The 23,006-nt window shown below is 42.4% G+C and overlaps 1 protein-coding gene across 8 annotated transcripts in view; it reads right to left on the bottom strand.

Moving 5' to 3' along the window:
• The window catches only part of SLC16A12 (solute carrier family 16 member 12), a 99,933-nt gene that overhangs the window by 21,564 nt on the left and 55,363 nt on the right, over nt 1–23,006 (bottom strand). For 4 of the 8 annotated variants that reach the window (XM_070363430.1, XM_070363431.1, XM_070363424.1 and 1 more), the window contains 2 exons: nt 20,827–21,025; nt 895–1,143 (listed from right to left, as the gene is read on the bottom strand). In XM_070363430.1, coding sequence (XP_070219531.1) covers nt 895–1,004 — 110 coding nt within the window. In that variant the 5' untranslated portion in view covers nt 1,005–1,143; nt 20,827–21,025. Of the gene's footprint in view, nt 1–894; nt 1,144–8,929; nt 9,003–20,826; nt 21,026–23,006 lie in introns of those variants that run through there. The other 4 variants (XM_070363427.1, XM_070363425.1, XM_070363428.1 and 1 more) reach the window with 2 other exon arrangements.

The raw sequence follows: 23,006 nt of genomic DNA, 5'->3' as shown, positions 1-23,006 counted from the left end.
GAACGCAGGATCCATAAAATAGATGGGAGAAAAATCAGACTCAACTATCACATTATTTTAAATAAATCTACAGTTTATGATGACACATAACAAAACCTTATTGTAGCAAAAACAAACACTGCTTCTTTCCTGCATTATCTGTCTGTTATGGGGAACACATCGATGCTTTTATGGATGGTGCCAATCAAATAAAGTTATGTAGAGCAGCCTAGGGAGAGTTGCCAGAGAAGAGAGTTCAGTCTGAACAAAGGTACCTCTAGAGGAAAGAGCTGGCACATGCAGATTTCAAGTGTGTATTTATTCCAAACGTAAATAAGGTGAATGCATCTCAGTGTATGGCCATTTAATGCAAGTATATTCAACACTATGCTCTTGAGTAAAAGAAAAAGAGGACCCATGACCAAAAGAGATGAGAGAATCCCTGCATTTGTGCTGTTTCTGTCCTTCAACCTAGAGTTCAGCCTCCACTACCACAGCCAAGTGCAAAATGAAGCAAAAGAATTTCAATTTTAGGCTTTAAGCTTCCAATGGCTTGGTATCCTGGTGAGCTGAGACGCTCTCGTGGCTGTTTTGAGCTTATATATTTGTCCTTTGTGGGATGAACTGCTTATGAAAATAAATGTCTGGCAATAGCCATGATATTTAGTCAAATATGTCGTAAAACTCCAGGTTTATAGGTCAGATATTATAAAAAAGAGATCCCTATCCGGTGTCAGAAAATGACATTCCTTGCAAAGAAGAAGATATCTGAGCAGTCAAAGGAAACACACACACACATAACACACATATACACATTTATTTTCACAAAGACAGGTTCAGAGATAGAATGAAACTGAGTTAGGAAAAAAGACAAGCCAGATCATAATAATGAATCAAGAAGAAAGTCCCGCCTACCTGGTTACCGCTCGGGTGCAGATGGTAACAAGGAAACAGCCAGCCACGATCATCCAGCCCCAGCCTCCATCGGGAGGGGAGGTAGACCGAGCTCTTTTTACTTTAGCCATGCTTTCAATTCCTCTTTCTTCTTTTACAAGTTACTCCAACAGCCCAGTTATGATCTTGGAAGGGTTTGCCGTCCAGTGACTTCCTGTTGGCATTCAAGATTGGCATAGAGTGCTACCTGGCACATGGGTTATTGGCCATCTAAAATAAAAAATCAGGACATATTTGTATTTCATTGCCACATCCAAAGATAGTTCTTCACTTGCTGAAAATGATTATCACCTTTCTCTTAAATATGAGTATTTGTGACTATGAAAACTGGACTGCAGCAGAGACAAGTAGTTCTTCTTGGAACCCATCCCTCATCTTCTTTTTAATAACAGATCCTCTCAACTTTCAAGTCAAGTCTAGGATGGCTGTTTAAACTATTTTCCATACCTTGAAGGTAGATGTGGCAACGTGGTTTAGTTAGACTAAAGGGATGTGAGCAACATAATACATGCCACTTCTGGTTCCTCAGCTCAAAGGCAAAGGATGTCTCAAGACACGCACCACCTCCTTTCCCACAGACCGGAACATGGATGAGGAGATGAGACAGCTCCAACCATACATGCCTGCACATTGCCCTGGGGGCTGGCAGAGCTATGGGACAGGATGAGCCTGGGTTCTGAAACGACTCTGTGGGGAAGAGGTGCCTCTCCAGGTCTGGGTTTCACCTACTCACTATTATGCCAAAGGTAATTATGCCTCAGCTGTATTTGTGCTGTGCTGTGCTGAGTGGCTTCAGTTGCGCTGACTCTCTGCTACCCTATGGACTGTAGCCCGCCAGGTTCCTCTGTCCATGGGATTCTCCAGGCAAGAATACTGAGTGGGTTACATGCCGGCTCACTATGCTGGAGTCTTTCAACAGCTTAGGCTATGTCTTAATTATTATACTGAATGATTCTGACAGTAACTGCTTTGGCATTTCTGACCAAGAATGCTATAATTCTTAGATGGAAAAAACTGAAACGAGAATGAAAAATAATGAAACAGAATAGAAAGACCAGAAACCAGTACATAATAATTCAATAAAACTAAATAAGGTAGCAAAGAGGGATGGATGGAAAAAAAAGATTATTTGCTACATCCTGTTATAACTCTCCATTTAATTTTTGACTTTCTAGATAGATCAGAATTACATGAGAAAAAAAAGTAATTTAAAATCTAGGTGAAAATACAGGCAAACATTTATCTGATCTCTGAATGGGAAAAGGACTCCCTGAGATGTAAAGTGATATCAACAAATTAAGGGAAACTTTTGTTGATTTGTCCAAATCAAAATTTAGCATTTATATACATTAAACCATATGATAAATACAACCAAAAGGTAAACCATAGACTTGGGTGGGGGAGGAAATTAGCAATGCATGCTTCAATATCTGCAATGTTAATTCATTAATTAATTAACTACTGACACTTATGGAGTATCTAATATATGTTAGGCATTATTCTGGACACCAAGGATTCGGGGAGCAAGACACAAACACATCTCCTTTGGGAGATTCTAAGGCTCCCCTATGGTCTCACCTCCTGCCGCTCTGTTCTTTGTATAATCCTTTTCCTTGCATTTCTGCAGGACCTATGATTCCCTTCTCACCAGAATATGGCACATGAGATGGGACAGGTGTGACTAGTTCATGCTGAGTAAGACTCAGACTTGGGCTTCCCTGATGGCTCAGTAGTAAAGAATCCACCTGCCAATGCAGAAGATGCAGGCTCAATCAACAGTCTGGGAAGATTCCACATGCCACAGAACAACTAAGCTCATGCTGCTGCTGCTGCTGCTAAGTCACTCCAGTCGTGTCCGACTCTGTGACCCCATAGACAGCAGCCCACCAGGCTCCCCCATCCCTGGGATTCTCCAGGCAAGAACACTGGAGTGGGTTGCCATTTCCTTCTCCAATGCATGAAACTGAAAAGTGAAAAGTGAAAAATGAAGCTGCTCAGTCGTGTCTGACTCGCAGTGACTCCGGGACTGCAGCCCACCAGGCTCCTCCGTCCATGGGATTTTCCAGGCAAGAGTACTGAAATGGGTTGCCACTGCCTTCTGAACTAAGCCCATGAGCCACAACTACTGAAGCCCTTGAGCCCTAGAGCCCATGCTCTGCAACAAGAGAAGTCACTGGAATGAAGATAGAGAGTAGCCCCCATGAGCCACAACTAAAGAAAAGCCCATGCAGCAACGAAGACCCAGAAGAGTCATAAACAAATCAATAAATATTAAAAAAATAGATGTTATATCAAGTAGTTTTTTTAAAAAAAGCCTCACTCTGGCTAGCTGACTTGCTCTTGCTCTTTCACAGGCCTTAAAAAAGGAAGCTGCTGTGTTACATGCTGCCATGGAGAGGGCCATGTGGCAGCAAACCACGTGGCATCTGAGGACAGCCCCCAAAGGCTAAAGTGACAGCAAAAAGCTAAAGTTCTCTGTCCTACAAGAGAAAGGAAATGAATTCTGCCAACATGCCAAGTGAGCTTGAAAGCAGATTTTTCCCTTGTTGAGCCTCCAGTAGAGAACACAGTCTGGCTGACACTCTGCAGCCTTGGGAGACCCTGAGCCAAGCACCCAGCTAAGCCAGGCCTGGGTTTGATCCCATAAGAACTGTGAGATCAAGTGTTTCTTATGGTATACTTTGGCATGTCCAGCAAGCTTCTTAATTAGAATTAAAGATGAATTCTTTATGCGGCTACATAAGAGTTTTAACAGGTGATTTTTCCATTGGATTGAGCCAATCACCAGTTTTGGGTAGAATTTTATTATGATCAACAGAAAAAATTTTAAGTAATATTAATTATACGAAACATTATGTCAAGTATGACTAAGCATGTATTGTTTGGCGAACACAGACCATGCACCATCTGATAAATTATAGACAAACCAATTTAAAATTTAAATTTACTTTAAAATCACAACTTTCTCAAGAAAATGGCACACAGTAAAATCTTGCAAGCATGGATCTTTTAAGCTACTGGAACAAATTGGCAGCTTTGAGTTCAAAGAGCAAATGCAAAACAAAGATAGGGAGCCCAAGACAACAAGAGTGACTCCATGTAGACAGACCTCTTAAATTTGCTTGTTTTCAAGACTCAGAAGGGCCCCTCCTTCATCTTAATTAGCCATCCTGTGAATGTGGAGAGACTGACAAAGCAGATGGAGTGAACAGCTGGAGAGGATAAATCTGTCAGAAGTACTAGAAGAGCAGTATTGGTACAAATATTCAGTCTACTGATTGACAGAAAGTCAAAATTATTATCTGAAATGCTAATATTGCTAATCACTGGGCTGGGGACAGTGAAAGTGAAAAGCGAAAGTATTGTTCAGTTCAGTTCAGTTTAGTTCAGTCACTCAGTCATGTCTGACTTTTTCAACTCCATGGACTGCAGCATGCCAGGCTTCCCTGTCCATCACCAATTCCCAGAGCCTATTTAAACCCATGTCCATCTAGTTGGTGATGCCATCCAACCATCTCATCCTCTGTCATCCCCTTCTCCTCCTGCCTTCAATCTTTCCCAGCATCAGGGTCTTTTCAAATGAGGTGGTTCTTCATATCAGATGGCCAAAGTATTGGAGTTTCAGCTTCAGCATCAGTCCTTCCAATGAATATTCAGGACTGATCTCCTTTAGGATGGACTGGTTGGATCTCCTTGCAGTCCAAGGGACTGTCGAGAGTCTTCCCAACACCACAGTTCAAAACCATCAATTATTCCGTGCTCAGCTTTCTTTATAGTCCAACTCTCACATTCATACATGACTACTGGAAAAACCATAGCTTTGACTAGATGGACCTTTGTTAGTAATGCCTCTGCTTTTTAATATGCTATCTAGGTTGGTCATAGCTTTTCTTCCAAGAAGCAAGCATCTTTTAATTTCATGGCTGCAATCACCATCTGCACTGATTTTGGAGACCAAAAACATAAAGTATCTCACTGTTTCTGTTTCCCCATCTATTTGCCATAAAGTGATGGGACCGGATGCCATTATCTTAGTTTTCTGAATGTTGAGCTTTAAGCCAACTTTTTCACTCTTTTCTTTCCCTTTCATCAAGAGGCTCTTTAGTTTGTCACTTTCTGCCATAAGGGTGGTGTCATCTGCGTATCTGAGGTTATTGGTATTTCTCCCAGCAATCTTGATTCCAGCTTGTGCTTCATCCAGCCCGGCATTTTGCATGATGTACTCTGAATATAATCACTGCAGATGGTGATTGCAGCCATGAAATTAATAGATGCTTACTCCTTGGAAGAAAAGCTATGACCAACCTAGATAGCATATTCAAAAGCAGAGACATTACTTTGCCAACAAAGGTCCATCTAGTCAAGGCGATGGTTTTTCCAGTGGTCATGGATGGATGTGAGAGTTGGACTGTAAAGAAAGCTGAGCATGGAAGAATTGATGCTTTTGAACTGTGGTGTTGGAGAAGACTCTTGAGAGTCCCTTGGACTGCAAGGAGATCCTACCAGTCCATCCTAAAGGAGATCAGTCCTGGGTGTTCATTGGAAGGACTGATGTTGAAGCTGAAACTCTAATACTTTGGCCACCTGATGCAAAGAGCTGACTCATTTGAAAAGACCCTTGATGCTGGGAAAGACTGAGGGCAGGAGAAGGGGACGACAGAGGATGAGATGGTTGGTTGGCATCACAGACTTGATGGACATAGGTTTGGGTGAACTCCAGGAGTTGGTGATGGACAGGGAGGCCTGGCGTGCTACGGTTCATGGGGTCGCAAAGAGTCAGACACGACTGAGCGACTGAACTGAACTCTGAATATAAGTTAAATAAGCAGGGTGACAATATACAGCCTTGACGTACTCCTTTCCTGATTTGGAAATTGTGTTCAACTGTTTGTGACCCCATGGACTGTAGCCTGCCAGGCTCTTCTGTCCATGGAATTCTCCAGGTAAGAATACTGGAGTGGGTAGCCATGCCCTTCTTCAGGGGATCTTCCCCACCCGGGGATTGAACCCAGGTCTCCTGCATTGCAGGTGCATTCTTTACCATCTGAGCCATCTGGGAAGCCCCAGGCTGGGGACAGAGTCATACCCAAAACACTGGGCTAAGCGAAAACAGCATGGAAGTAGCTTTTCAGACCATTTCGATAGGCCACGCTGCTATGATGTATCGTTATAGACAGTATCTCATTTAACTTTTACAGTAACCATAGGTGTGTGTTTTAGTTGTTCAGTCATGTCCCACTCTTTGCAACTCCATGGACTGTAGCCCACCAGGCTCCTCTGTTCATGGAATTCTCCAGGCAAGAATATTGGAGTGGGTACCCATGCCCTTCTCTGTGGGATGTCCCCCACCCAGGGATCAAACCCAGGTCTCCTGCTTTGTAAGCAGATTCCTTACCATCCGAGCCACCAGGGAAGCCCACAATAACCATAGACAGTAGGTATTATTATCCCTATTTTATATATACACCAGGTCAGACTAGAGAGAGTCAGTAATTTTCCTATTATAAACACTATCAAGCAGCAAAAGTGGGACATGAATCAGTCTTTTCCTAACAATGCCTGACACTGTTTCCACCACCTTTCATCACTCCTTGATGTAAATTCATATACACTTTTATTTAATCAAATGCAAGTAATTCTTGCTGAAGACACACCAGTAGGATGACATTAATTACAGCCTGATGCAGCTAGAAATACAGTTCTTTACATGGTACCATTGGCATTCCCCTGGCATGCCTAAGGTCACTGACTTAATCAGCCAGGGAACTCGCCAATGTGATGATATTTGGAGATGGGGGCCTTTGGGAAATGATTAGGTCATGAGGGCCCCACTCTTGCAGAATGGGATTAGTGCCCTTTTAAAAGAGACCCCAAAGAGCGCTTTTGTCCCTTCTGCCATATGATGTCACAGTAAAAACAGGACCCACGAAGAGGGTTCTCACCAGACCCTGAGTATGCCAGTGCCTTGATCTTGGAATTTCCAGCCTACACAACTATAAGAACTAACAATTTGTTGTTTAGGCAACCCAGTCTGTGATATTTTTGTTGTAGCAGCTGTATCAATTAAGAAACCTAAACATTCAGATTTCCAAACTGTCTTGAAAAACTTAGAGCACTGAAGATATTGGTCTGGCATTCATCCGTGGCAGCCATCAGCTGGAGCCAGGAATGGCACTCCTCCTTTGGATAAGGCCTGTACATCCCCCTCCACCCTCCCCTGACCTCCTGTGCTGCCCAGTCTCTGCGCCGTTTCACTCATGTATGACCCCTGCCGGGTCCCTGGAGGCAATAAGATCTTCCACTTCAGCCGGTTCTGTGTCGCTATAAACCAGTTTCTTGAACAGCCACATCTGAGTCGTGTTTGTGGCATGCTTTATGTCTAGCCTCTGACACTTTCAATAGGACTAGCATTTGAGTTCTACCAACACTTGCCTACAAATGCACACGATGTAATAACTCACAAATTGGACACAATTAGGTGTCATGAAATGACAGAATCCGTTGTACAAGTGAAAAAGCCAGAGCTTAGAAACATCTGCCTTGGTATAATCCTAGCCTCTTCCTAGGGTTTTCCATTAAAATAGTCCCCAAGGTTAAACTGTTTTCCAATTTAAGATTATGGATCCATCTACCCATAAATGGCCTGTGTGAGACGTCTGTGCTGCCTGGCACTTGAAAAACTTTGAGACAGGCAGTGTGATGCAATAGCTCTTTGGAAAGCAACATAGTGCAACATATCAAGAATTAGAAAGTTATTCATGTTCTTTGAAGAGTAATCTCAGTTCTGGGAAGTTAGCCTAAGAAAACAACTCAAGAGAAGCTAAACACTATGAGAAAAAAATAATAGCTGTGCTTTGAATAACATGTAAAACCAAACCAGTGTAAATGCTTGACAACTGGGAAGTGTCTGGAGAATCATGACATATGAAACAAATGGGACAGTAGTCAATGCTTTAAATTATAAACTAAAAGATGATACTGTAATATGGGAATCATTTATGATACAATGTTAAAACAAAAAGAGGACTCTAGAATTGTGTGTACAATGTGAGATAAGCCATGCAAAATTTCTATAAGGGTTGTATACTTGTGTCATATGGAGTGGGAAGACTATACAGAAATATAGCAGGATGGTATAATTAAGTTGGGCTTCCCTGGTGGCTCAGCTGGTAAAGAATCCACCTGCAATGCAGGAGACCTGGGTTCAATCCCTGGGTTGGGAAGATCCCCTGGAGAAGGGAAAGGCTACCCACTCCAGTATTCTGGCCTGGAGAATTCCATGGACTGTACAGTCCATGTGATAATGATTAATTTAAAAACTTCATTCAATACCATAATATATATAATTTTCTGAAATAAATATTTCAGGTTACTCCTGCCGTATAAATATGAACACAAAAATCTCTTTTGTATAGTTTCTCTAGGACTAAAAAAACCCGTATCATTTATTGATGCTGTACATTAAAAATTAGGTGATTATCCCATAAAAGACACAGGGAAGGTTAACAGCCCCTGGCAAAATAAAATGTCCTGTTTCCTTACAAAGATATTAAACATCATTAAGTCCTGTTTCCTTACAAAGATATTAAACATCATTAATTTTTACTTTGCCTCTGCTATCCCCAGATGATTCCATTTTCATTTGTTTCAATTAGACATCTTCTCTTTGGCGTTCCCACATCTTATAAGTTAAGAACTAACTGGTGAGTGTCTCTCTAAAAATATAATTGCATAAATCCAAATTAAAAGGTAAATAACAGTATAGTAAGCAAAGGTCTGCTGATTAGAGTCAAGCTGGGCAAAACCACAGACCACGGAACCTCCTCACAGGGTTCCAGGGTGGGAAGAAGGGACCTCTCTGAAAACATCAGTATGCGAGACTATTAATAGTTCCTCATGAATAGTCACTCTGGAGCCTCACAAATCTCAGAGATAGGCACAATTTTCCCTCTTCCACGAGGATGAAACCGAAGCTCACAGAAGCGAAGGCACTCACCTGACAACACTGTATGAATTGAAATGGAGATAAGGAACTCTGGTAGAGTTTAGATAGCGCACTCGCCCATCTGCCCTCCAGACTTCAAAACTGTTATTGTGTCAACAAGCCACGGTAAAGCTTGAGCACTCGTTCATGTGAGTGAGTGACCAAGACCAAAGGAAGTGGGGGTGGGGGGGGTGGGGGTGAGTTGAGGAGAGAGGTTAACCACAGGGTTAACTCAAGAGTATGCGGCTGCTCACAAAACAACACGTGAGTCTCTTTCAAAACAAGTCATGTAATAGATTTATATGTATTCAGAAGAGATGCACAGGTTAAACAAAGCAAATCTAGTTTCCTAGACACTTTGGAGCAGTCTGTGGTTCCCCTGGAATATTAGCCTGAGCTTCTTGTAAATAATTAACCCACCTGATATGACACAGATATAATGGAAACATCGTTATTGAGTTAAGAGCATACCTAAAACTATAGGCAAAGAGAGTACATTTCCATCAGGCCATTCTTCATTTTCCCAAGCAGCCTTCCATTTATTTCATTTTAACATCCAACCACTAAAATATAATTGCATTCTGCATTTCATTCTGGCTTCAGGAAAAAAAAAATTTAAACAAAAGACGCTCTATATCATGATGTTCCTCTAAGTGAACGTGAAGGTGAAGTCGCTCAGTCGTGTCCGACTCTTAGCGACCCCATGGACTACAGCCCACCAGGCCCTCTGTCCATGGGATTTTCCAGGAAAGAGTACTGGAGTGGGGTGCCATGGGATATATGTTCCATTTCACTTTGTCCCCTTTACTTTCAAAAATCTACTCATTTGCAAAGAATTCTTGCTAACAGTCAATCACCTTCAAATAAAGCACTCCATTTGTAGGGCAAATCTGTCACATTGCCCTCCGTAAAGTTTTCTGAAGTGATCCCTCTATCACTAGAAAAACTGCACATCTTATAGACAGAAAAGGCACTTATTTGGGTAGGCTTCCAACACTGTCTTTCCGTTATTCTTCCCTCCTCAATCCCTCCTTATTTCCAGTGTCTTAACTTTCAGTAGTATCCGTACTTTTTAAATTGGTTTGCTGCCTTGAGAGGTAAGGGTGAGGCAGAAAGATACCAAGAGTGGGATTCGAGACCACTGGGTCTGAGTGACACTACTTACTTGCACGACACTGCGTGATATCACTTCCTGTCACTGGTCCCCAATCCATAAAAACAAGCCATCAAATTACTGATGTCAGACTTCAAACCAGTTGGCTGATTGTTAAGTGTCTCTCCCCCAATATCTAAGATACCTGGTAGACGTGGTATCGTCTTTTTTACTGTGGAAAACAAGGACATGGATTCCATCCAGAATAAATCCATCTGTAAACAAGAAGTCACAGGAGTGTGTTGCAGGGGAAGTTCCCACCACACAGAAAGGGAGTGTAGAAACCTATGCCACGAAAGGAAGCGGAAATTTTTTTTTGCCACTATGAGTGGCATGTGGAACTTCCCCAGTTTGTGTGTGTGAACGGTCTCTTGTGTCTGACTCTTTGTGACCCTGTGGATTGGGCCCACCGGACTCCTCTGTCCATGGGATTTTCCAAGCAAAAATACGGGTGTGGGCTGCCATTTCCTACTTCAGGGGATCTTCCCGACCCAGGGATTGAACCTGTGTTTTTGCATGCCCTATGTTGGCAGGCATTCTTTTCCACTGCCCCACCTGGGAAGACCATGGAACTTCCTGGACCAGGGATCAAATCTGCCACCCCAAATAGTGGAAGTGCAGAGTCTTAACCACTGGACCAGTAGGGAAGTCCTGAAAGAGGTTACTCTAAATGTGAAAACCTGTTAGAAACTTTTTTAGATTGAGGTATAATTTACATACAGTAAAACACAACCATTTTATGTCTACATTTTGATGACATTTGACAAATGTACACACTCATGTAACCTCAACCACCACAATCAAGATACAGAACACTTTCATCACCCCAAACATTTTTTCATGCTCCTTTGCAGTCAGTCTCCACCAGCCTCAGCATTGCATTACCACAGGTTTGCTCTCTGTTGATAAAGATGAGTTTTGCCAGTCACTATTTTCATACATATGGAATCACACAATATGGACGATTTTGCTTCTGGCTTCTTTCGCTTATGATAATATTTTGAGATTCATTCATGCTGCTGTGCATATGTGCACCTGATTCATTTTGTATTGTGAGCAATAATCTGTCTTATGAATATATTACAGCTTATTTATCTGTTGGTGGACATTAGGGTTGTTTTCAATTTTAGACCATCATAAATAAAGTGTCTGTGAACATCTGTATACAAGTCCTTTGTGGACACATGTTTTAATTTTCTTGAGTAAATACCTAGGAATGAAATTGCTGAGTCATACTGTAAGTGTATATTTAAACTTAGAAGAAACTGCCAAACTGTTTTTTGACATAGCTGTGTGGTATTACCAGTAATATATTAGAGCTCTGAGGAGGGCATGACAACTCACTCCAGTACTCCCGCCTGGAAAATCCCATGCTCCCAGAGGAGCCGTGGGGTCACAAAGAGTCAGACATGACTGAGGAGACTCAGCACAGCACACGTATTAGAACTCCAGTGTGTAATGCAGTCTCATTGTAGCTTTAATTTGTACTTTCCCGACTACTCATGATGTTAACCATGTTTTATTAACTATTTATATATCTTCTTTTGTGATGTTTCTGTTCAAACAGCATGCTCATTTTTAATTGGGTTTTTATCTTATTGAGATACAAGAATTATTTATATAGTCTAGATATAAGTCTTTTGTAGATATTTGTATTATAAATATTTTTTCTTATCTGTCAGGAAGCATTTAACAGGAGGCTTCCTGTGTGCTGTTTTGGATCTGTCAGGAATTCTCTGTTCCTTATTAATTCCTGAATACCCAGGAATTAAGAGGAGAGGTAAGCCTCTCCCGGGGGCTGAGGAATCCGGGCATTTCCTTCATTAGTGTTTCTATATGGTGATAAGTACCCTCTTCCTTCTTGTGAACCATACGGTAAAAGTGATTGTTTACAACTCTCTCTCTCCTTAATATGGATTGCCTATGTTTTGTAAGTCTGGAATTTTAATCTTTATCTTTGCTGAGAACAACTACATTGTAAGACAGTATATATGCCCACACCATGTTGATTAAAACACCTTTGCTCCATCAGAGCTCTGGTCCCCGTGTCTTTCTTTCTCTCTCTCTCTCCCTCTCTTTTTCAGGCTGATCCCCTGGAGCACAGAGGCTCTCTGAGTTCACTTTCCTGCCCGGGCTTCTAAGACCCTCTCGAGAAGGTGCTCTGCACCTTCACCCCATCGAGAGGGCGAGGCCTTCGTGAACAGAGCAAGCCCCGTGTAGGGGCTTTATTGGCTTTCTGTGTAAACCAAGGAATATCAGCCTCTTTCTCTCCTTTACTTTCTTATCGTCGACTCTGGACCACCAGGTTCCGGTCCATTAAAGGACCTCAACACTTATCCTGTGGCTTTCCCATTAACTTCTCAATGGTGCAGTTTTGAAGAGCAGAAACTATTACTTTTGGTGAACTGAAATTTATTATTTCTAAATATTAGTAGCTGTTGCTGAAACTCAGCAAACTGGCACTCAACCCGTGCCAAATAGAAACACGGGAGTGGGGTTTTAGGTTAAATAGAAAAGAATAGCTCTTACTGTTTTGCCAGGCAAAGGGCAGCACAGTAGGCTAATGCCCTCAAGATTATGTGTCCCACCCTGGAGGGGGCAGTGAGGACTCTTATAGTGTTCAAGTAGCAGAGCACGATCAACTTGTGGACAATTCTTGGATTGGTTGGCATCAGGGTGAAGTTTCGAACATCATCAACCTGCTAGTTTCAACCAATCTAGGTCAATCTGGCCTGGTGGCCAGCAATTTTCATTTGGTGCAGGTCTGCTTCCTGTAAAACAACTTAGGAATGTGTGCCAGCCCTTTATCTATATAATTTGATGATTCTGTTATGTGGTGGATTTACAGTCTAAATTGTTACCAGTTTCCCAGCTCAACAGCTATTCTTTGTTCCTGCATCTTTACATGTACCAATCATTAAATCTTGATTTGATTAAATCAGTATTTTGCTTCAAGGGCATGGGGGCTTGTACACAATTTTAGAGTGAACAATTAGAAATTGGAATTTTAAAGTATTGCCTTACATTATATTTCATCAAAAGTCATGAGATGCCTGCGAATGATTTTAACAAATGTATGCATTATTTGCTCATTGCTGTTGTTACTGTACAGTCGCTAAGTCATGTCTGACTCTTTTCAACACCATGAACTGCAGCATGCCAGGATTCTCTGTCCATCACTATCTCCCAGAGTTCGTTCAAACTCACGTCCATTGAGTCAGTGATGCTATATAACCATCTCATCCTCCATCCCCTCCCTTCTCCTCTTGCCCTCAATCTTTCCCAGCATCAGGGTCTTTTCCAAAAGGTCAGCTCTTTATAACAGGTGGTCAAAGTACTGGATCTTCAGTTTCAGCATCACTCCTTCCAATGAATATTCAGGACTGATTTCCTTTAGAATGGACTTGTTGGATCTCCTTGCAGTCCAAGGGACTCTCAAGAGTCTTCTCCAACACCACAGCTCAAAAGCATCAATTCTTCGGTGCTCAGCCCTCTTTATGGTCCAAGTCTCACATGACTACTGGAAGAAGGATAGCTTTGACTAGACGGACCTTTGTTGGCAGTGATGTCTCTGCTTTTTAATACACTGTTTAGGTTTGTCATAGCTTTTCTTCCAAGGAGCAAGCATCTTTCATTTCATGGCTGCTGTCATGGTTTACAGTGATTTTGGAGCCCAGGAAAAGAAAATCCGTCACTGTTTCCACTTTTTCCCTATCTGCCATGAAGTGATGAGACAGGATGCTATGATCTTAGTTTTTTTTTTTTTGTTTTTGATCTTAGTTTTTTGAATGTTGTGTTTTAAGCCAGTGTTTTCACTCTCTTTCACCCTCATCAAGGGGCTCTTCAGTTCCTCTTCGCTTTCTGCCTTTAGAGTCGTATCATCTGCATATCTGAGGTTGTTGATATTTCTCCCGGCAATCTTGATTTCAGCTTATGAGTCATCCAGTCTAGCATTTCACATGATGTACTCTGCATGTAAGTTAAATAAACAGGGTGACAATATACAGTCTTGATGTACTCCTTTCCCAATTTGGAACCAGTCTGTTGTTCCATGTCTGGTTCTTAACTGTTGCTTCTTGACCTGCATACAGGTTTCTCAGGAGACAGGTAAGGTGGTCTGGTATTGCCATTTCCCATAGTTTGTTGTGATCCACACACTCAAAGGCTTTAGTGTAGTCAATGAAGCAGATTTTTTTTTTTAATTCCTTTGCTTTTTCTATGATCAAACTGATGTTGGCAATTTGATCTCTGGTTCCTCTGCCTTTTCTAAATCCAGCTTGTACATCTGGCATTTCTCCGTTCACATACTGTTAAAACCTGGCTTGGAAAACTTTGAGCATTACTTTGCTAGCGTGTGAGATAAGTGCAATTGTGTGGTAGTTTGAACATTCTTTGGCATTGCCCTTCTTTGGGATTGTAATGAAAACTGACCTTTTCCAGTCCTGTGGCCACTGCTGAGTTTTCCAAATTTGCTGGCATATTGAGTGCAGCACTTTAACAGCACCATCTTTTAGGATTTGAAATAGCTCAGCTGGAATTCCATCACCTCCTTTAGCTTTGTTTGTAGTGATGCTTCCTAAGGCCCACTTGACATCACACTCCAGGATGTCTGGCTCTAGGTGAGTGATCACACCATTGTGGTTATCTGGGTCATTAAGAACTTTTTTGTTCAGTTCTTCTGTGTATTTTTGCCATATCTTCATAATCTCTTCTGTTTCTGTTAGGTCCTTGCTGTTTCTGTCCTTTATTGTGCTCATCTTTGCATGAAATGTTCCCTTGGTATCTCCAATTTTCTTAAAGAGATTTCCAGTCTTTCCCATTTTATTGTTTTCCTCTATTTCTTTGCATTGTTCACTTAGGAAGGCTTTCTTATCTCTCCTTGATATTCTCTGGAACTCTGTATTCAATTGGGTATATCTTTCCCTTTCTCCTTTGCCTTTCGCTTCTCTTCTCAGCTATTTCTAAGGCCTCCTCAGACAACTAGTTCCCTGACCAGGGATTAAACCCAGGTCCCCTGCATTGGGAATGCAGAGTCTTAACCACTGAACCACCAGCAAAATCCCTCATTTGCTCATTATACAAAACAAAGCTAAGAGAAACTTACAAAGGCCTGAGAGAGAGAGTGTGAGTGAACAAATTCATTCCACGGAAGATGGAGAAGATGTCATATCTACACAAGTCGGTTGTTTCACTGAAATCCCAATCAGCAGCCTTATTTCAAGCTGACAAGCTGATTTCAAAACTCATACAGAAATGCAAAGAACCTAAAAAATAGGAAATAATTTCCAAAAAATAGAACAAAAGTTGAAGAATTACACTAACTGATTTCAAAGACTTGCTCTAAAACCAAAGTAATCAAGAATAATATTGGCATATTAGATTAGTGGAACAGAATAGAGAGTCTAGAAATAACCCCACATGTTAATTCATATGGGAAGAAAATTACTCTCTAGTCTAACCTCACACCATATATAAAACCTAATTCAAAATAACATATCTAAATATGAATGCAGAAAAAAAAATCTAGAAGAAAACATAAGAGAAAAACCTTCGTAACTGGGGGAGAGGCACCAGATTTTTACACAGGACATAAAAAGCAAAATGGACTCATCACTCTCACTTTCATAGAGGCTTGTGATGAAATTTTATTTTTTAACAGCAACAAAAGTTAAAGTGAGTGCAAGTTGCTCAGTCGTGTCTGACTCTTTGCAACCCTATACAGTCCATGGAATTCTCCAGGCCATAATAGTGGAGTGGATAGCCTTTCCCTTCTCCAGGGGATCTTCCCAACCCAGGGATCAAGCCCAGGTCTCTGGCATTGCAGGCGGCTTCTTTACCAGCTGAGCCACAAAGAAGTTGTTATTTCTTTCACATCTGTGTCATTATAGAAGCAAATCTCAACCCCACCACAGCTCACTGCTGCTGCTGCTGCTGCTAAGTCGCGCCAGTCGTGTCTGACTCTGTGCGACCCCATAGACGACAGCCCACCAGGCTCTACCGTCCCTGGGATTCTCCAGGCAAGAACGCCATTTCCTTCTCCAATGCGTGAAAGTGAAGTTACTCAGTCATGTCCGACTCTTCACGACCCCATGGACTGCAGCCTACCAGGCTCCTCCGCCCATGGGATTTTCCAGGCAAGAGTACTGGCGTGGGGTGCCACTGCCTTCTCCTCCACAGCTCACTAGAGATTTCCAAATGAACTCTATTATTGCTTCTACAGTGGGACAGTATTGTTTAATAGTAGATTGTAGCCCTTAGGGTGTCCCATTTGAAGTTCCTTACCTAGATACTCACTCCGGTCTCTGTAAAAACAAGAGGAAAACTCAATGTCCTCAACGACGGCATGTTGGCTGAGGACTGTCTGGTCCCATCTTCACCCCATCTATATGACCATGAACTTAGTCAAATATCAGCCTCACTCCCAGTCCTGCATCCCACTCCCACCTCTCTTATGATACTATAAGTTCCTTGCAACCCACTAAATACTCAAGCTTTAGTATTTTTTGCATGCTCTCTTCCTTGCCTTCAAATTTCTTCCTTCCCCACTTTCTCATCAGACTTATCTATCATTCTGCTTCAACTACTGCCACCCACCCCCACTCTTCAAAATACTTATCTCCCTTCCCCAGACTCTTGGAGCTCTCCACACATACCCTTCCTGGCCCTTATCAAATGCAGTGTTGTTATCTATTTAATGTCTCTCTCTACCACTGGACTGTTTTAACTCCACAGAACAGAAGCTACCTTAAGTTGTCCTTGCTTTTTTTCCCCAAATTTTCTCCACCATCTTCTAACTCCAACACACACACACACACAGTCTGATGCACAGTAAGAGCTCATCAGTGTCTAATAAATGAATAAGTTTTTCCTTCACCAGAGAGAACCCCAGCAAGTCATAAGAAATAAATTAAAAGCATAAATAGCAGTCACTAGTTCTAAAATGGTAATTCAATTGAAAGAAATAGGAAAAGCAGTTCATCTGCATCAGAAAGTTCTAATCTTCAGACATCAAGCAGGAGAATCAACCACCGGTGCTAGAAAATGAAGAATACTCATCACAACCAGGTTCTCTCTAAAGGACACACACCCAGGGCCAAACAGTCCAGTCACAGAGGAACCAGCCAGTACTTAGAGTTCAAGTCTCTGATGCCAGTGCCAGAGAGTAAGGCACACAGTACAAGAGTAACAACAGTTGCCGTTTGGGGCACCTAATTCACCAAGCTCTGAATTTACCATTATACGTATGTTATCTCACTTTAGCTTTATCCCAGCCCTGTGAAGGAGATATTATAATTTCCATTTCACAGATAAAAAAATGCTCTAACTATCCAAGATTCAGCCTTGGCCTGAGTCCAAAGCTTGTGGTCTTCATCTCTGGATCCTGCTGCTCTCCACTTGGCCTCCAAGCTAGCTGCTGGTGGAAGCTAGCACGGTTATGTTCAATCTTGTGTCTCCAGCACCTAGAGCAGTGCCTGGCATATATTTGCTAAATGTTGCGGTGAAGTATGTATGAAATATGTATGGCAGAAAGTGAAGAACTAAACAGCCTCTTAATGAAAGTGAAAGAGGAGAGTGAAAAAGCTGGCTTAAAACTCAAAAACATTAAAAAAACTAAGATCATGGCATCTGGTCCCATCACTTCATGGCAAACAGATGGGGAAACAATGGAAACAGTGACAGACTTTATTTTCTTGGGCTCCAAAATCATTGCAGACAATGAGTGAAGCCTTGAAATTAAAAGATGCTTGCTCCTTGGAAGAAAAGTTATGACCAACCTAGACAGCATATTAAAAAGCAGAGACATTACTTTGCCAACAAAGGTTCATCTAGTCAAGGCTATGGTTTTTCCTGTGGTCATGTATGGATGTGAGAGTTGGACTATAAGGAAAGCTGAATGCCAAAGAACTGATGCTTTTAAACTGTGGTGTTGTAGAAGACCCTTGGGAGTCCCTTGGACTGCAAGATCAAACCAGTCCAACCTAAAGGAAATCAGTCCTGAAAATTCATTGGAAGGACTGATGCTGAAGCTGAAACTCTAATACTTTGGCCACCTCATGCAAAGAACTGACTAACTGGAAAAGACCCTGATGCTGGGAAAGATTGAGGGCAGGAGGAGAAGGGGATGACAGAGGATGAGATGGTTGGATGCCATCACCAACTCAATGGACAGGAGTTGAGCAAGCTCCAGGAGTTGGTGATGGACAGGGAGGCCTGATGTGCTGCAGTCCATGGGGATGCAAAGACTCAGACACAACTGAGCAACTGAACTGAGCTGAACAGCGAAATATGGGTTTCCCAGGTGGTGCAAGTGGTAAAGAACCTGCCCGCCAATGCAGGAGACATAAGAGATGCAGGTTCGATCCCTGGGCTGGGAATATCCCTGAAGGAGGGCATGCTAACCCACTCCAGTATTCTTTTCTGGAGAATCCATGGACAGAGGAGCCAGGTGGGCTACAATCCATAGGTTAACAGAGTCAGATACGACTGAAGCAACTTAGCACACATGCACAGTGAAATATCTTCTTGGTAAAAAGAGACCTCTCTCCTAGTCCCTGGACATTTTTATTACACCCTCTAACCAAGGACTGAATGTCTGGTTCCATCCCACTCCAAGCCTCAAGGCCCCACTGAACACGCAAGCCTGGGGGATGTGCATTAAATGGCCATCTTCCAGGTGTGATGTGAGGGAATTCCAGCACTTTCCTGCACAGCCTTTATCGCAATGGAGCAAAGCATCACAGATGATCCTTGCAGACTTTTATCCAGGGCAAACTCAAACCCCAAAAAGGGCTGAAAGTGGGAGGGGAATTAATGAAAACCCTTCTCTACTCTGCTCAGGTTTGTGTAGTCGCTGCCTCAAGGACTCAACTTGTTTTTTTTTCCACATGGACTCTCTGGGTCTTAGGGATATCTCCTAATGCATGTGGATTTATTTATTTATGTTGCCCAGTGAATTACACATATGCTGTGAAAAAAATATATTATTCTTAAGTGCAGAAAAACTAAAGACTAAAGTAAAGTGTTTTACTTTTTTGCTTTTCCTTTCTGCTTAGTCTTCACACAGATCCTGGTAACAGGGGAGTAAATAATTACTGTGTTCAACCAGAAATTTTTGAATGTCTGTCAGGACCTTTGGGCACTAAACTGAAACACTGACCTTAGATAATAAAGCTGCCGATCTTTCCACATTGTCTTTTAAGACTTTGAGGATAGGAATACCTTACATAAGATGTAGAATAAATGGCAGAGTGATTGATATGGTATTTGGACTACAGAAAAAGAGAAAAAGGTACAATTCGTGATTCATAAGAGGCAGAAGGTAGAAAGCAAGCTTCTTTCTCACCGTGTCAGTCCCTAAGCCAGAATCTAGGTAACATCCGAAAAACGCTTACTCCAGAGTCCAGCAGTTTGCTGACAGTGCAATGCATAACCAGGAGCTTGCCCCCAGTAACCATTTTCTACAAAAATACAGCTCTTTTCTCTCCTATTTGGAAATACAAGTAAAAGCAGTGATAGGCCTGAGCTGTAGCTAGCCCTCTTTGATAAAAAATATAACATGTTGTTAATATTCCAGCACTTAGCACAATGTCTGACAGAAAACTGGTGTTCAATATCTGTGCGGTTCAAGGAAGAAATTTTTGTGTCTAACTCAGTGACCCTGCAGAACTCTTTCTAATTTTATACTCTTAAAAGCATACAGAATTATTAAATCAGATTATGGTCTATCAGAGGCTTCTTGCTACGGAGAAAAAACGTGGAGCTTGAGATGCATTTCACAGAGTCGTTTTGATAGTTGACAGAGAAGCTTTTATTGCAGAACGGCGCTGCCTGCTTCTACCACATTTTCCTCACTCTGTAATCATTGCTCCCGCCATGGTGCTGACATGGGAGGGGAGCCGAGTGAAATATTTCAGTTGGCTGGAAGTTAACCCCTCAAGTCACAGAATGTTACAGAGAACCAGTGTTGAAGAGAATGCAGGCAGGGACTTCTCTGGCGGTCCAGTGGTTAGGACTTGGCGCTTCCATTGCATGGGGCACGGGTTCAGTCCCTGGCTGGGGAACTAAGATCCCACCAGCTGTGTGGAGCAGCCAAAAATAAAATGATTAAACATACAAAAGAGATAGCAAGTGGGAATTTACTGTGTGACACTGGGAGTTCAACACAGTGCTCTGTGACAACCTAGAGGGGTGGGATGGGGTGGGAGAGGGGTTCAGAAGGGAAGGGATACATGTATGCCTGTGGCTGATTCATGTTGATGTATGGCAGAGGCCAACACAATATTGTAAAGCACTTATCCTCCAATTAAAAAAAATAGAAAAAAAAAAAGAGAGAGTGCAGGCAGAACTCAGGTCTGCACTCAGAGTGTGAGCTCCCTGAGAGCAGGGAGCCTCAATGCTTCAGTGGCTAGCATGGTTCCTGAGAGAGAACAGGACTCAATAAACAGTAACAAGACACCCCCCCAGTTCTAGAGTTCTGGGTGGGAGCTTGAGGAATAGGGGCAAGAAATCATCCATTCTTATTTTGTTCTTTTTTTAAAAAAATTGTTTTGTTCTTTTTAGCCAGATTAATCTGTCCAACTAGATTAACCAGCCTTCCCAGTATCTGGGTTACGGAGCCCTAAGTACAGAGATGTCACTGAGAACACGGCGGGGCGAGGCCAAACCTGGAAACAGAACTTCACTGCCAGGCTGGCCATCTCCTCTTGCTTTTGCAGAGTGACTGAAACGAACGTGGGCTGCTGAGAGGCTCACCTACCAGGTCTGGCACTCGGCCCACTGTCTGGCCCACGCTGCACAGGCCATCAAATTCCACAGGCCCTCAGAGATGTTTATTTTTGCACTCTGTAGACTCTGCTCGCTGCTGGAGCCAGGGCAGGTCACACAAAGGACACGGTGTTGCCAAGCTGAGAATGTGGGGTGCTCCTCAGTGCAAGACCCAGAATCTGAATTTCTTCCTGGAAATGAACAAGTTACCAAAGTTTTTAGGAAAGTTCCTTCAAGATGTAGGTGATTGTCTCTGTCTCTGCCTTGATTGAAATAGTTAGGACTGAACCCATTCCTCTTACTTCCTTCTGGCTTTGGACCGACGGAAAAGTCTGATTAAAAAAAAAAAAAGGTTGGAAGTAATTCCCAACTTTTTTGTATGTGAGGTCCCTGTATACATCGCAAGGTATTTCCTTAGCCAAGTAAGGTAATAGTTGTATTTTTAGAATAAGTTATCTGATGATTCATAAAATATGTAAAGGCAACAGTTAAAATGAATTTGAAGGCATTTTCAGATACATTTTATTTGAAGACTCACTAAGACACTTACAAACGTGAAAAATCGTGGTAACTGTGTAAGACATTCTTCTGTCCATTGACAGGATGCTGTCATGTACGTATGGATTTGTACACCTTGTACTAATTCTGTTGTCTTCTCGTGAGTCTGAGGACACCCCCCCCCCACCAAGATTAGAAGCCTCTGTTTATTAAGGGTAAGCCTAGTGCCTTGAAGAACATCAATTCCTTCTGGTTTACTTGATATATTATTTATTAAAGGTCCCAGTAGGAACTGAAAAATGGGAGACTCAACAAAAGTACTATTTAGAAAGGTGTTGGCAAGTGTTCATAAGATCTATCGAAGGTCAGCAGAGTCCTCAGGGACTGGTCCCATTACCACCTCTAGGCCAGAGAGGCTAAGGAAGAGAGAAGTTACTGGACTCTTCTGTAGAGTCACTGGGTAAAGGAAAATAGCCAGTTCGTGAGGATCTGACAGTGAAAAAAAATCAAGGAAATAAATACACCAACCTCACACTCCACCTGACTTCCAAGTCCCATCAGTGGCTGAACCCAACAGGAATCCAATTGATGTAGCCCCTACATGTCATGTGGAAAATTCTGAAAGAGATGGGAATACCAGACCACCTGACCTGCCTCTTGAGAAACCTATATGCAGGTCAGGAAGCAACAGTTAGAACTGGACATGGAACAACAGACTGGTTCCAAATAGGAAAAGGAGTACGCCAAGGCTGTATATTTTCACCCTGCTTATTCAACTTATATGCAGAGTACATCATGAGAGACGCTGGGCTGGAAGAAGCACAAGCTGGAATCAAGATTGCCAGGAGAAATATCAATAACCTCAGATATGCAGATGACATCACCCTTATGGCAGAAAGTCAAGAGGAATTCAAAAGCCTCTTGATGAAAGTGAAAGAGGAGAGTGAAAAAGTTGGCTTAAAGCTCAACATTCAGAAAACGAAGATCGTGGCATCCGGTCCCATCACTTCATGGGAAATGGGGAAACAGTGGAAACAGTGTCAGACTTTATTTTTTTGGGCTCCCAAATCACTGCAGATGGTGACTGCAGCCATGAAATTAAAAGACGCTTACTCCTTGGAAGGAAAGTTATGACCAACCTAGATAGCATATTCAAAAGCAGAGACATTACTTTGCCAACAAAGGTTCGTCTAGTCAAGGCTATGGCTTTTCCAGTGGTCATGTATGGATGTGAGTTGGACTGTGAAAAAAGCTGAGAGCCGAAGAATTGATGCTTTTGAACTGTGGTGTTGGAGAAGACTCTTGAGAGTCCTTTGGACTACAAGGAGATCCAACCAGTCCATTCTGAAGGAGATCAGCCCTGGGATTTCTTTGGAGGGAATGATGCTGAAGCTGAAACTCCAGTACTATGGCCACCTCATGCGAAGAGTTGACTCATTGGAAAAGACTCTGATGCTGGGAGGGATTGTGGGCAGGAGGAGAAGGGGACGACAGAGGATGAGATGGCTGGATGGCATCACTGACTTGATGGACGTAAGTCTGAGTGAACTCCGGGAGTTGGTGATGGACAGGGAGGCCTGGCGTGCTGCGATTCATGGGGTTGCAAAGAGTCGGACACAACTGAGAGACTGAACTGAACTGTCAGCCTGCCAGGGCAGAGAACTGAGTGGAAAT

The sequence above is a fragment of the Bos mutus genome, chromosome 26 (genome assembly GCF_027580195.1).
Source record: "Bos mutus isolate GX-2022 chromosome 26, NWIPB_WYAK_1.1, whole genome shotgun sequence".
Taxonomy (NCBI): domain Eukaryota; kingdom Metazoa; phylum Chordata; class Mammalia; order Artiodactyla; family Bovidae; genus Bos; species Bos mutus.
The sequence above is the reverse complement of the archived record's forward strand: the minus strand, read 5'-3'. Positions and strand labels throughout refer to the sequence as shown.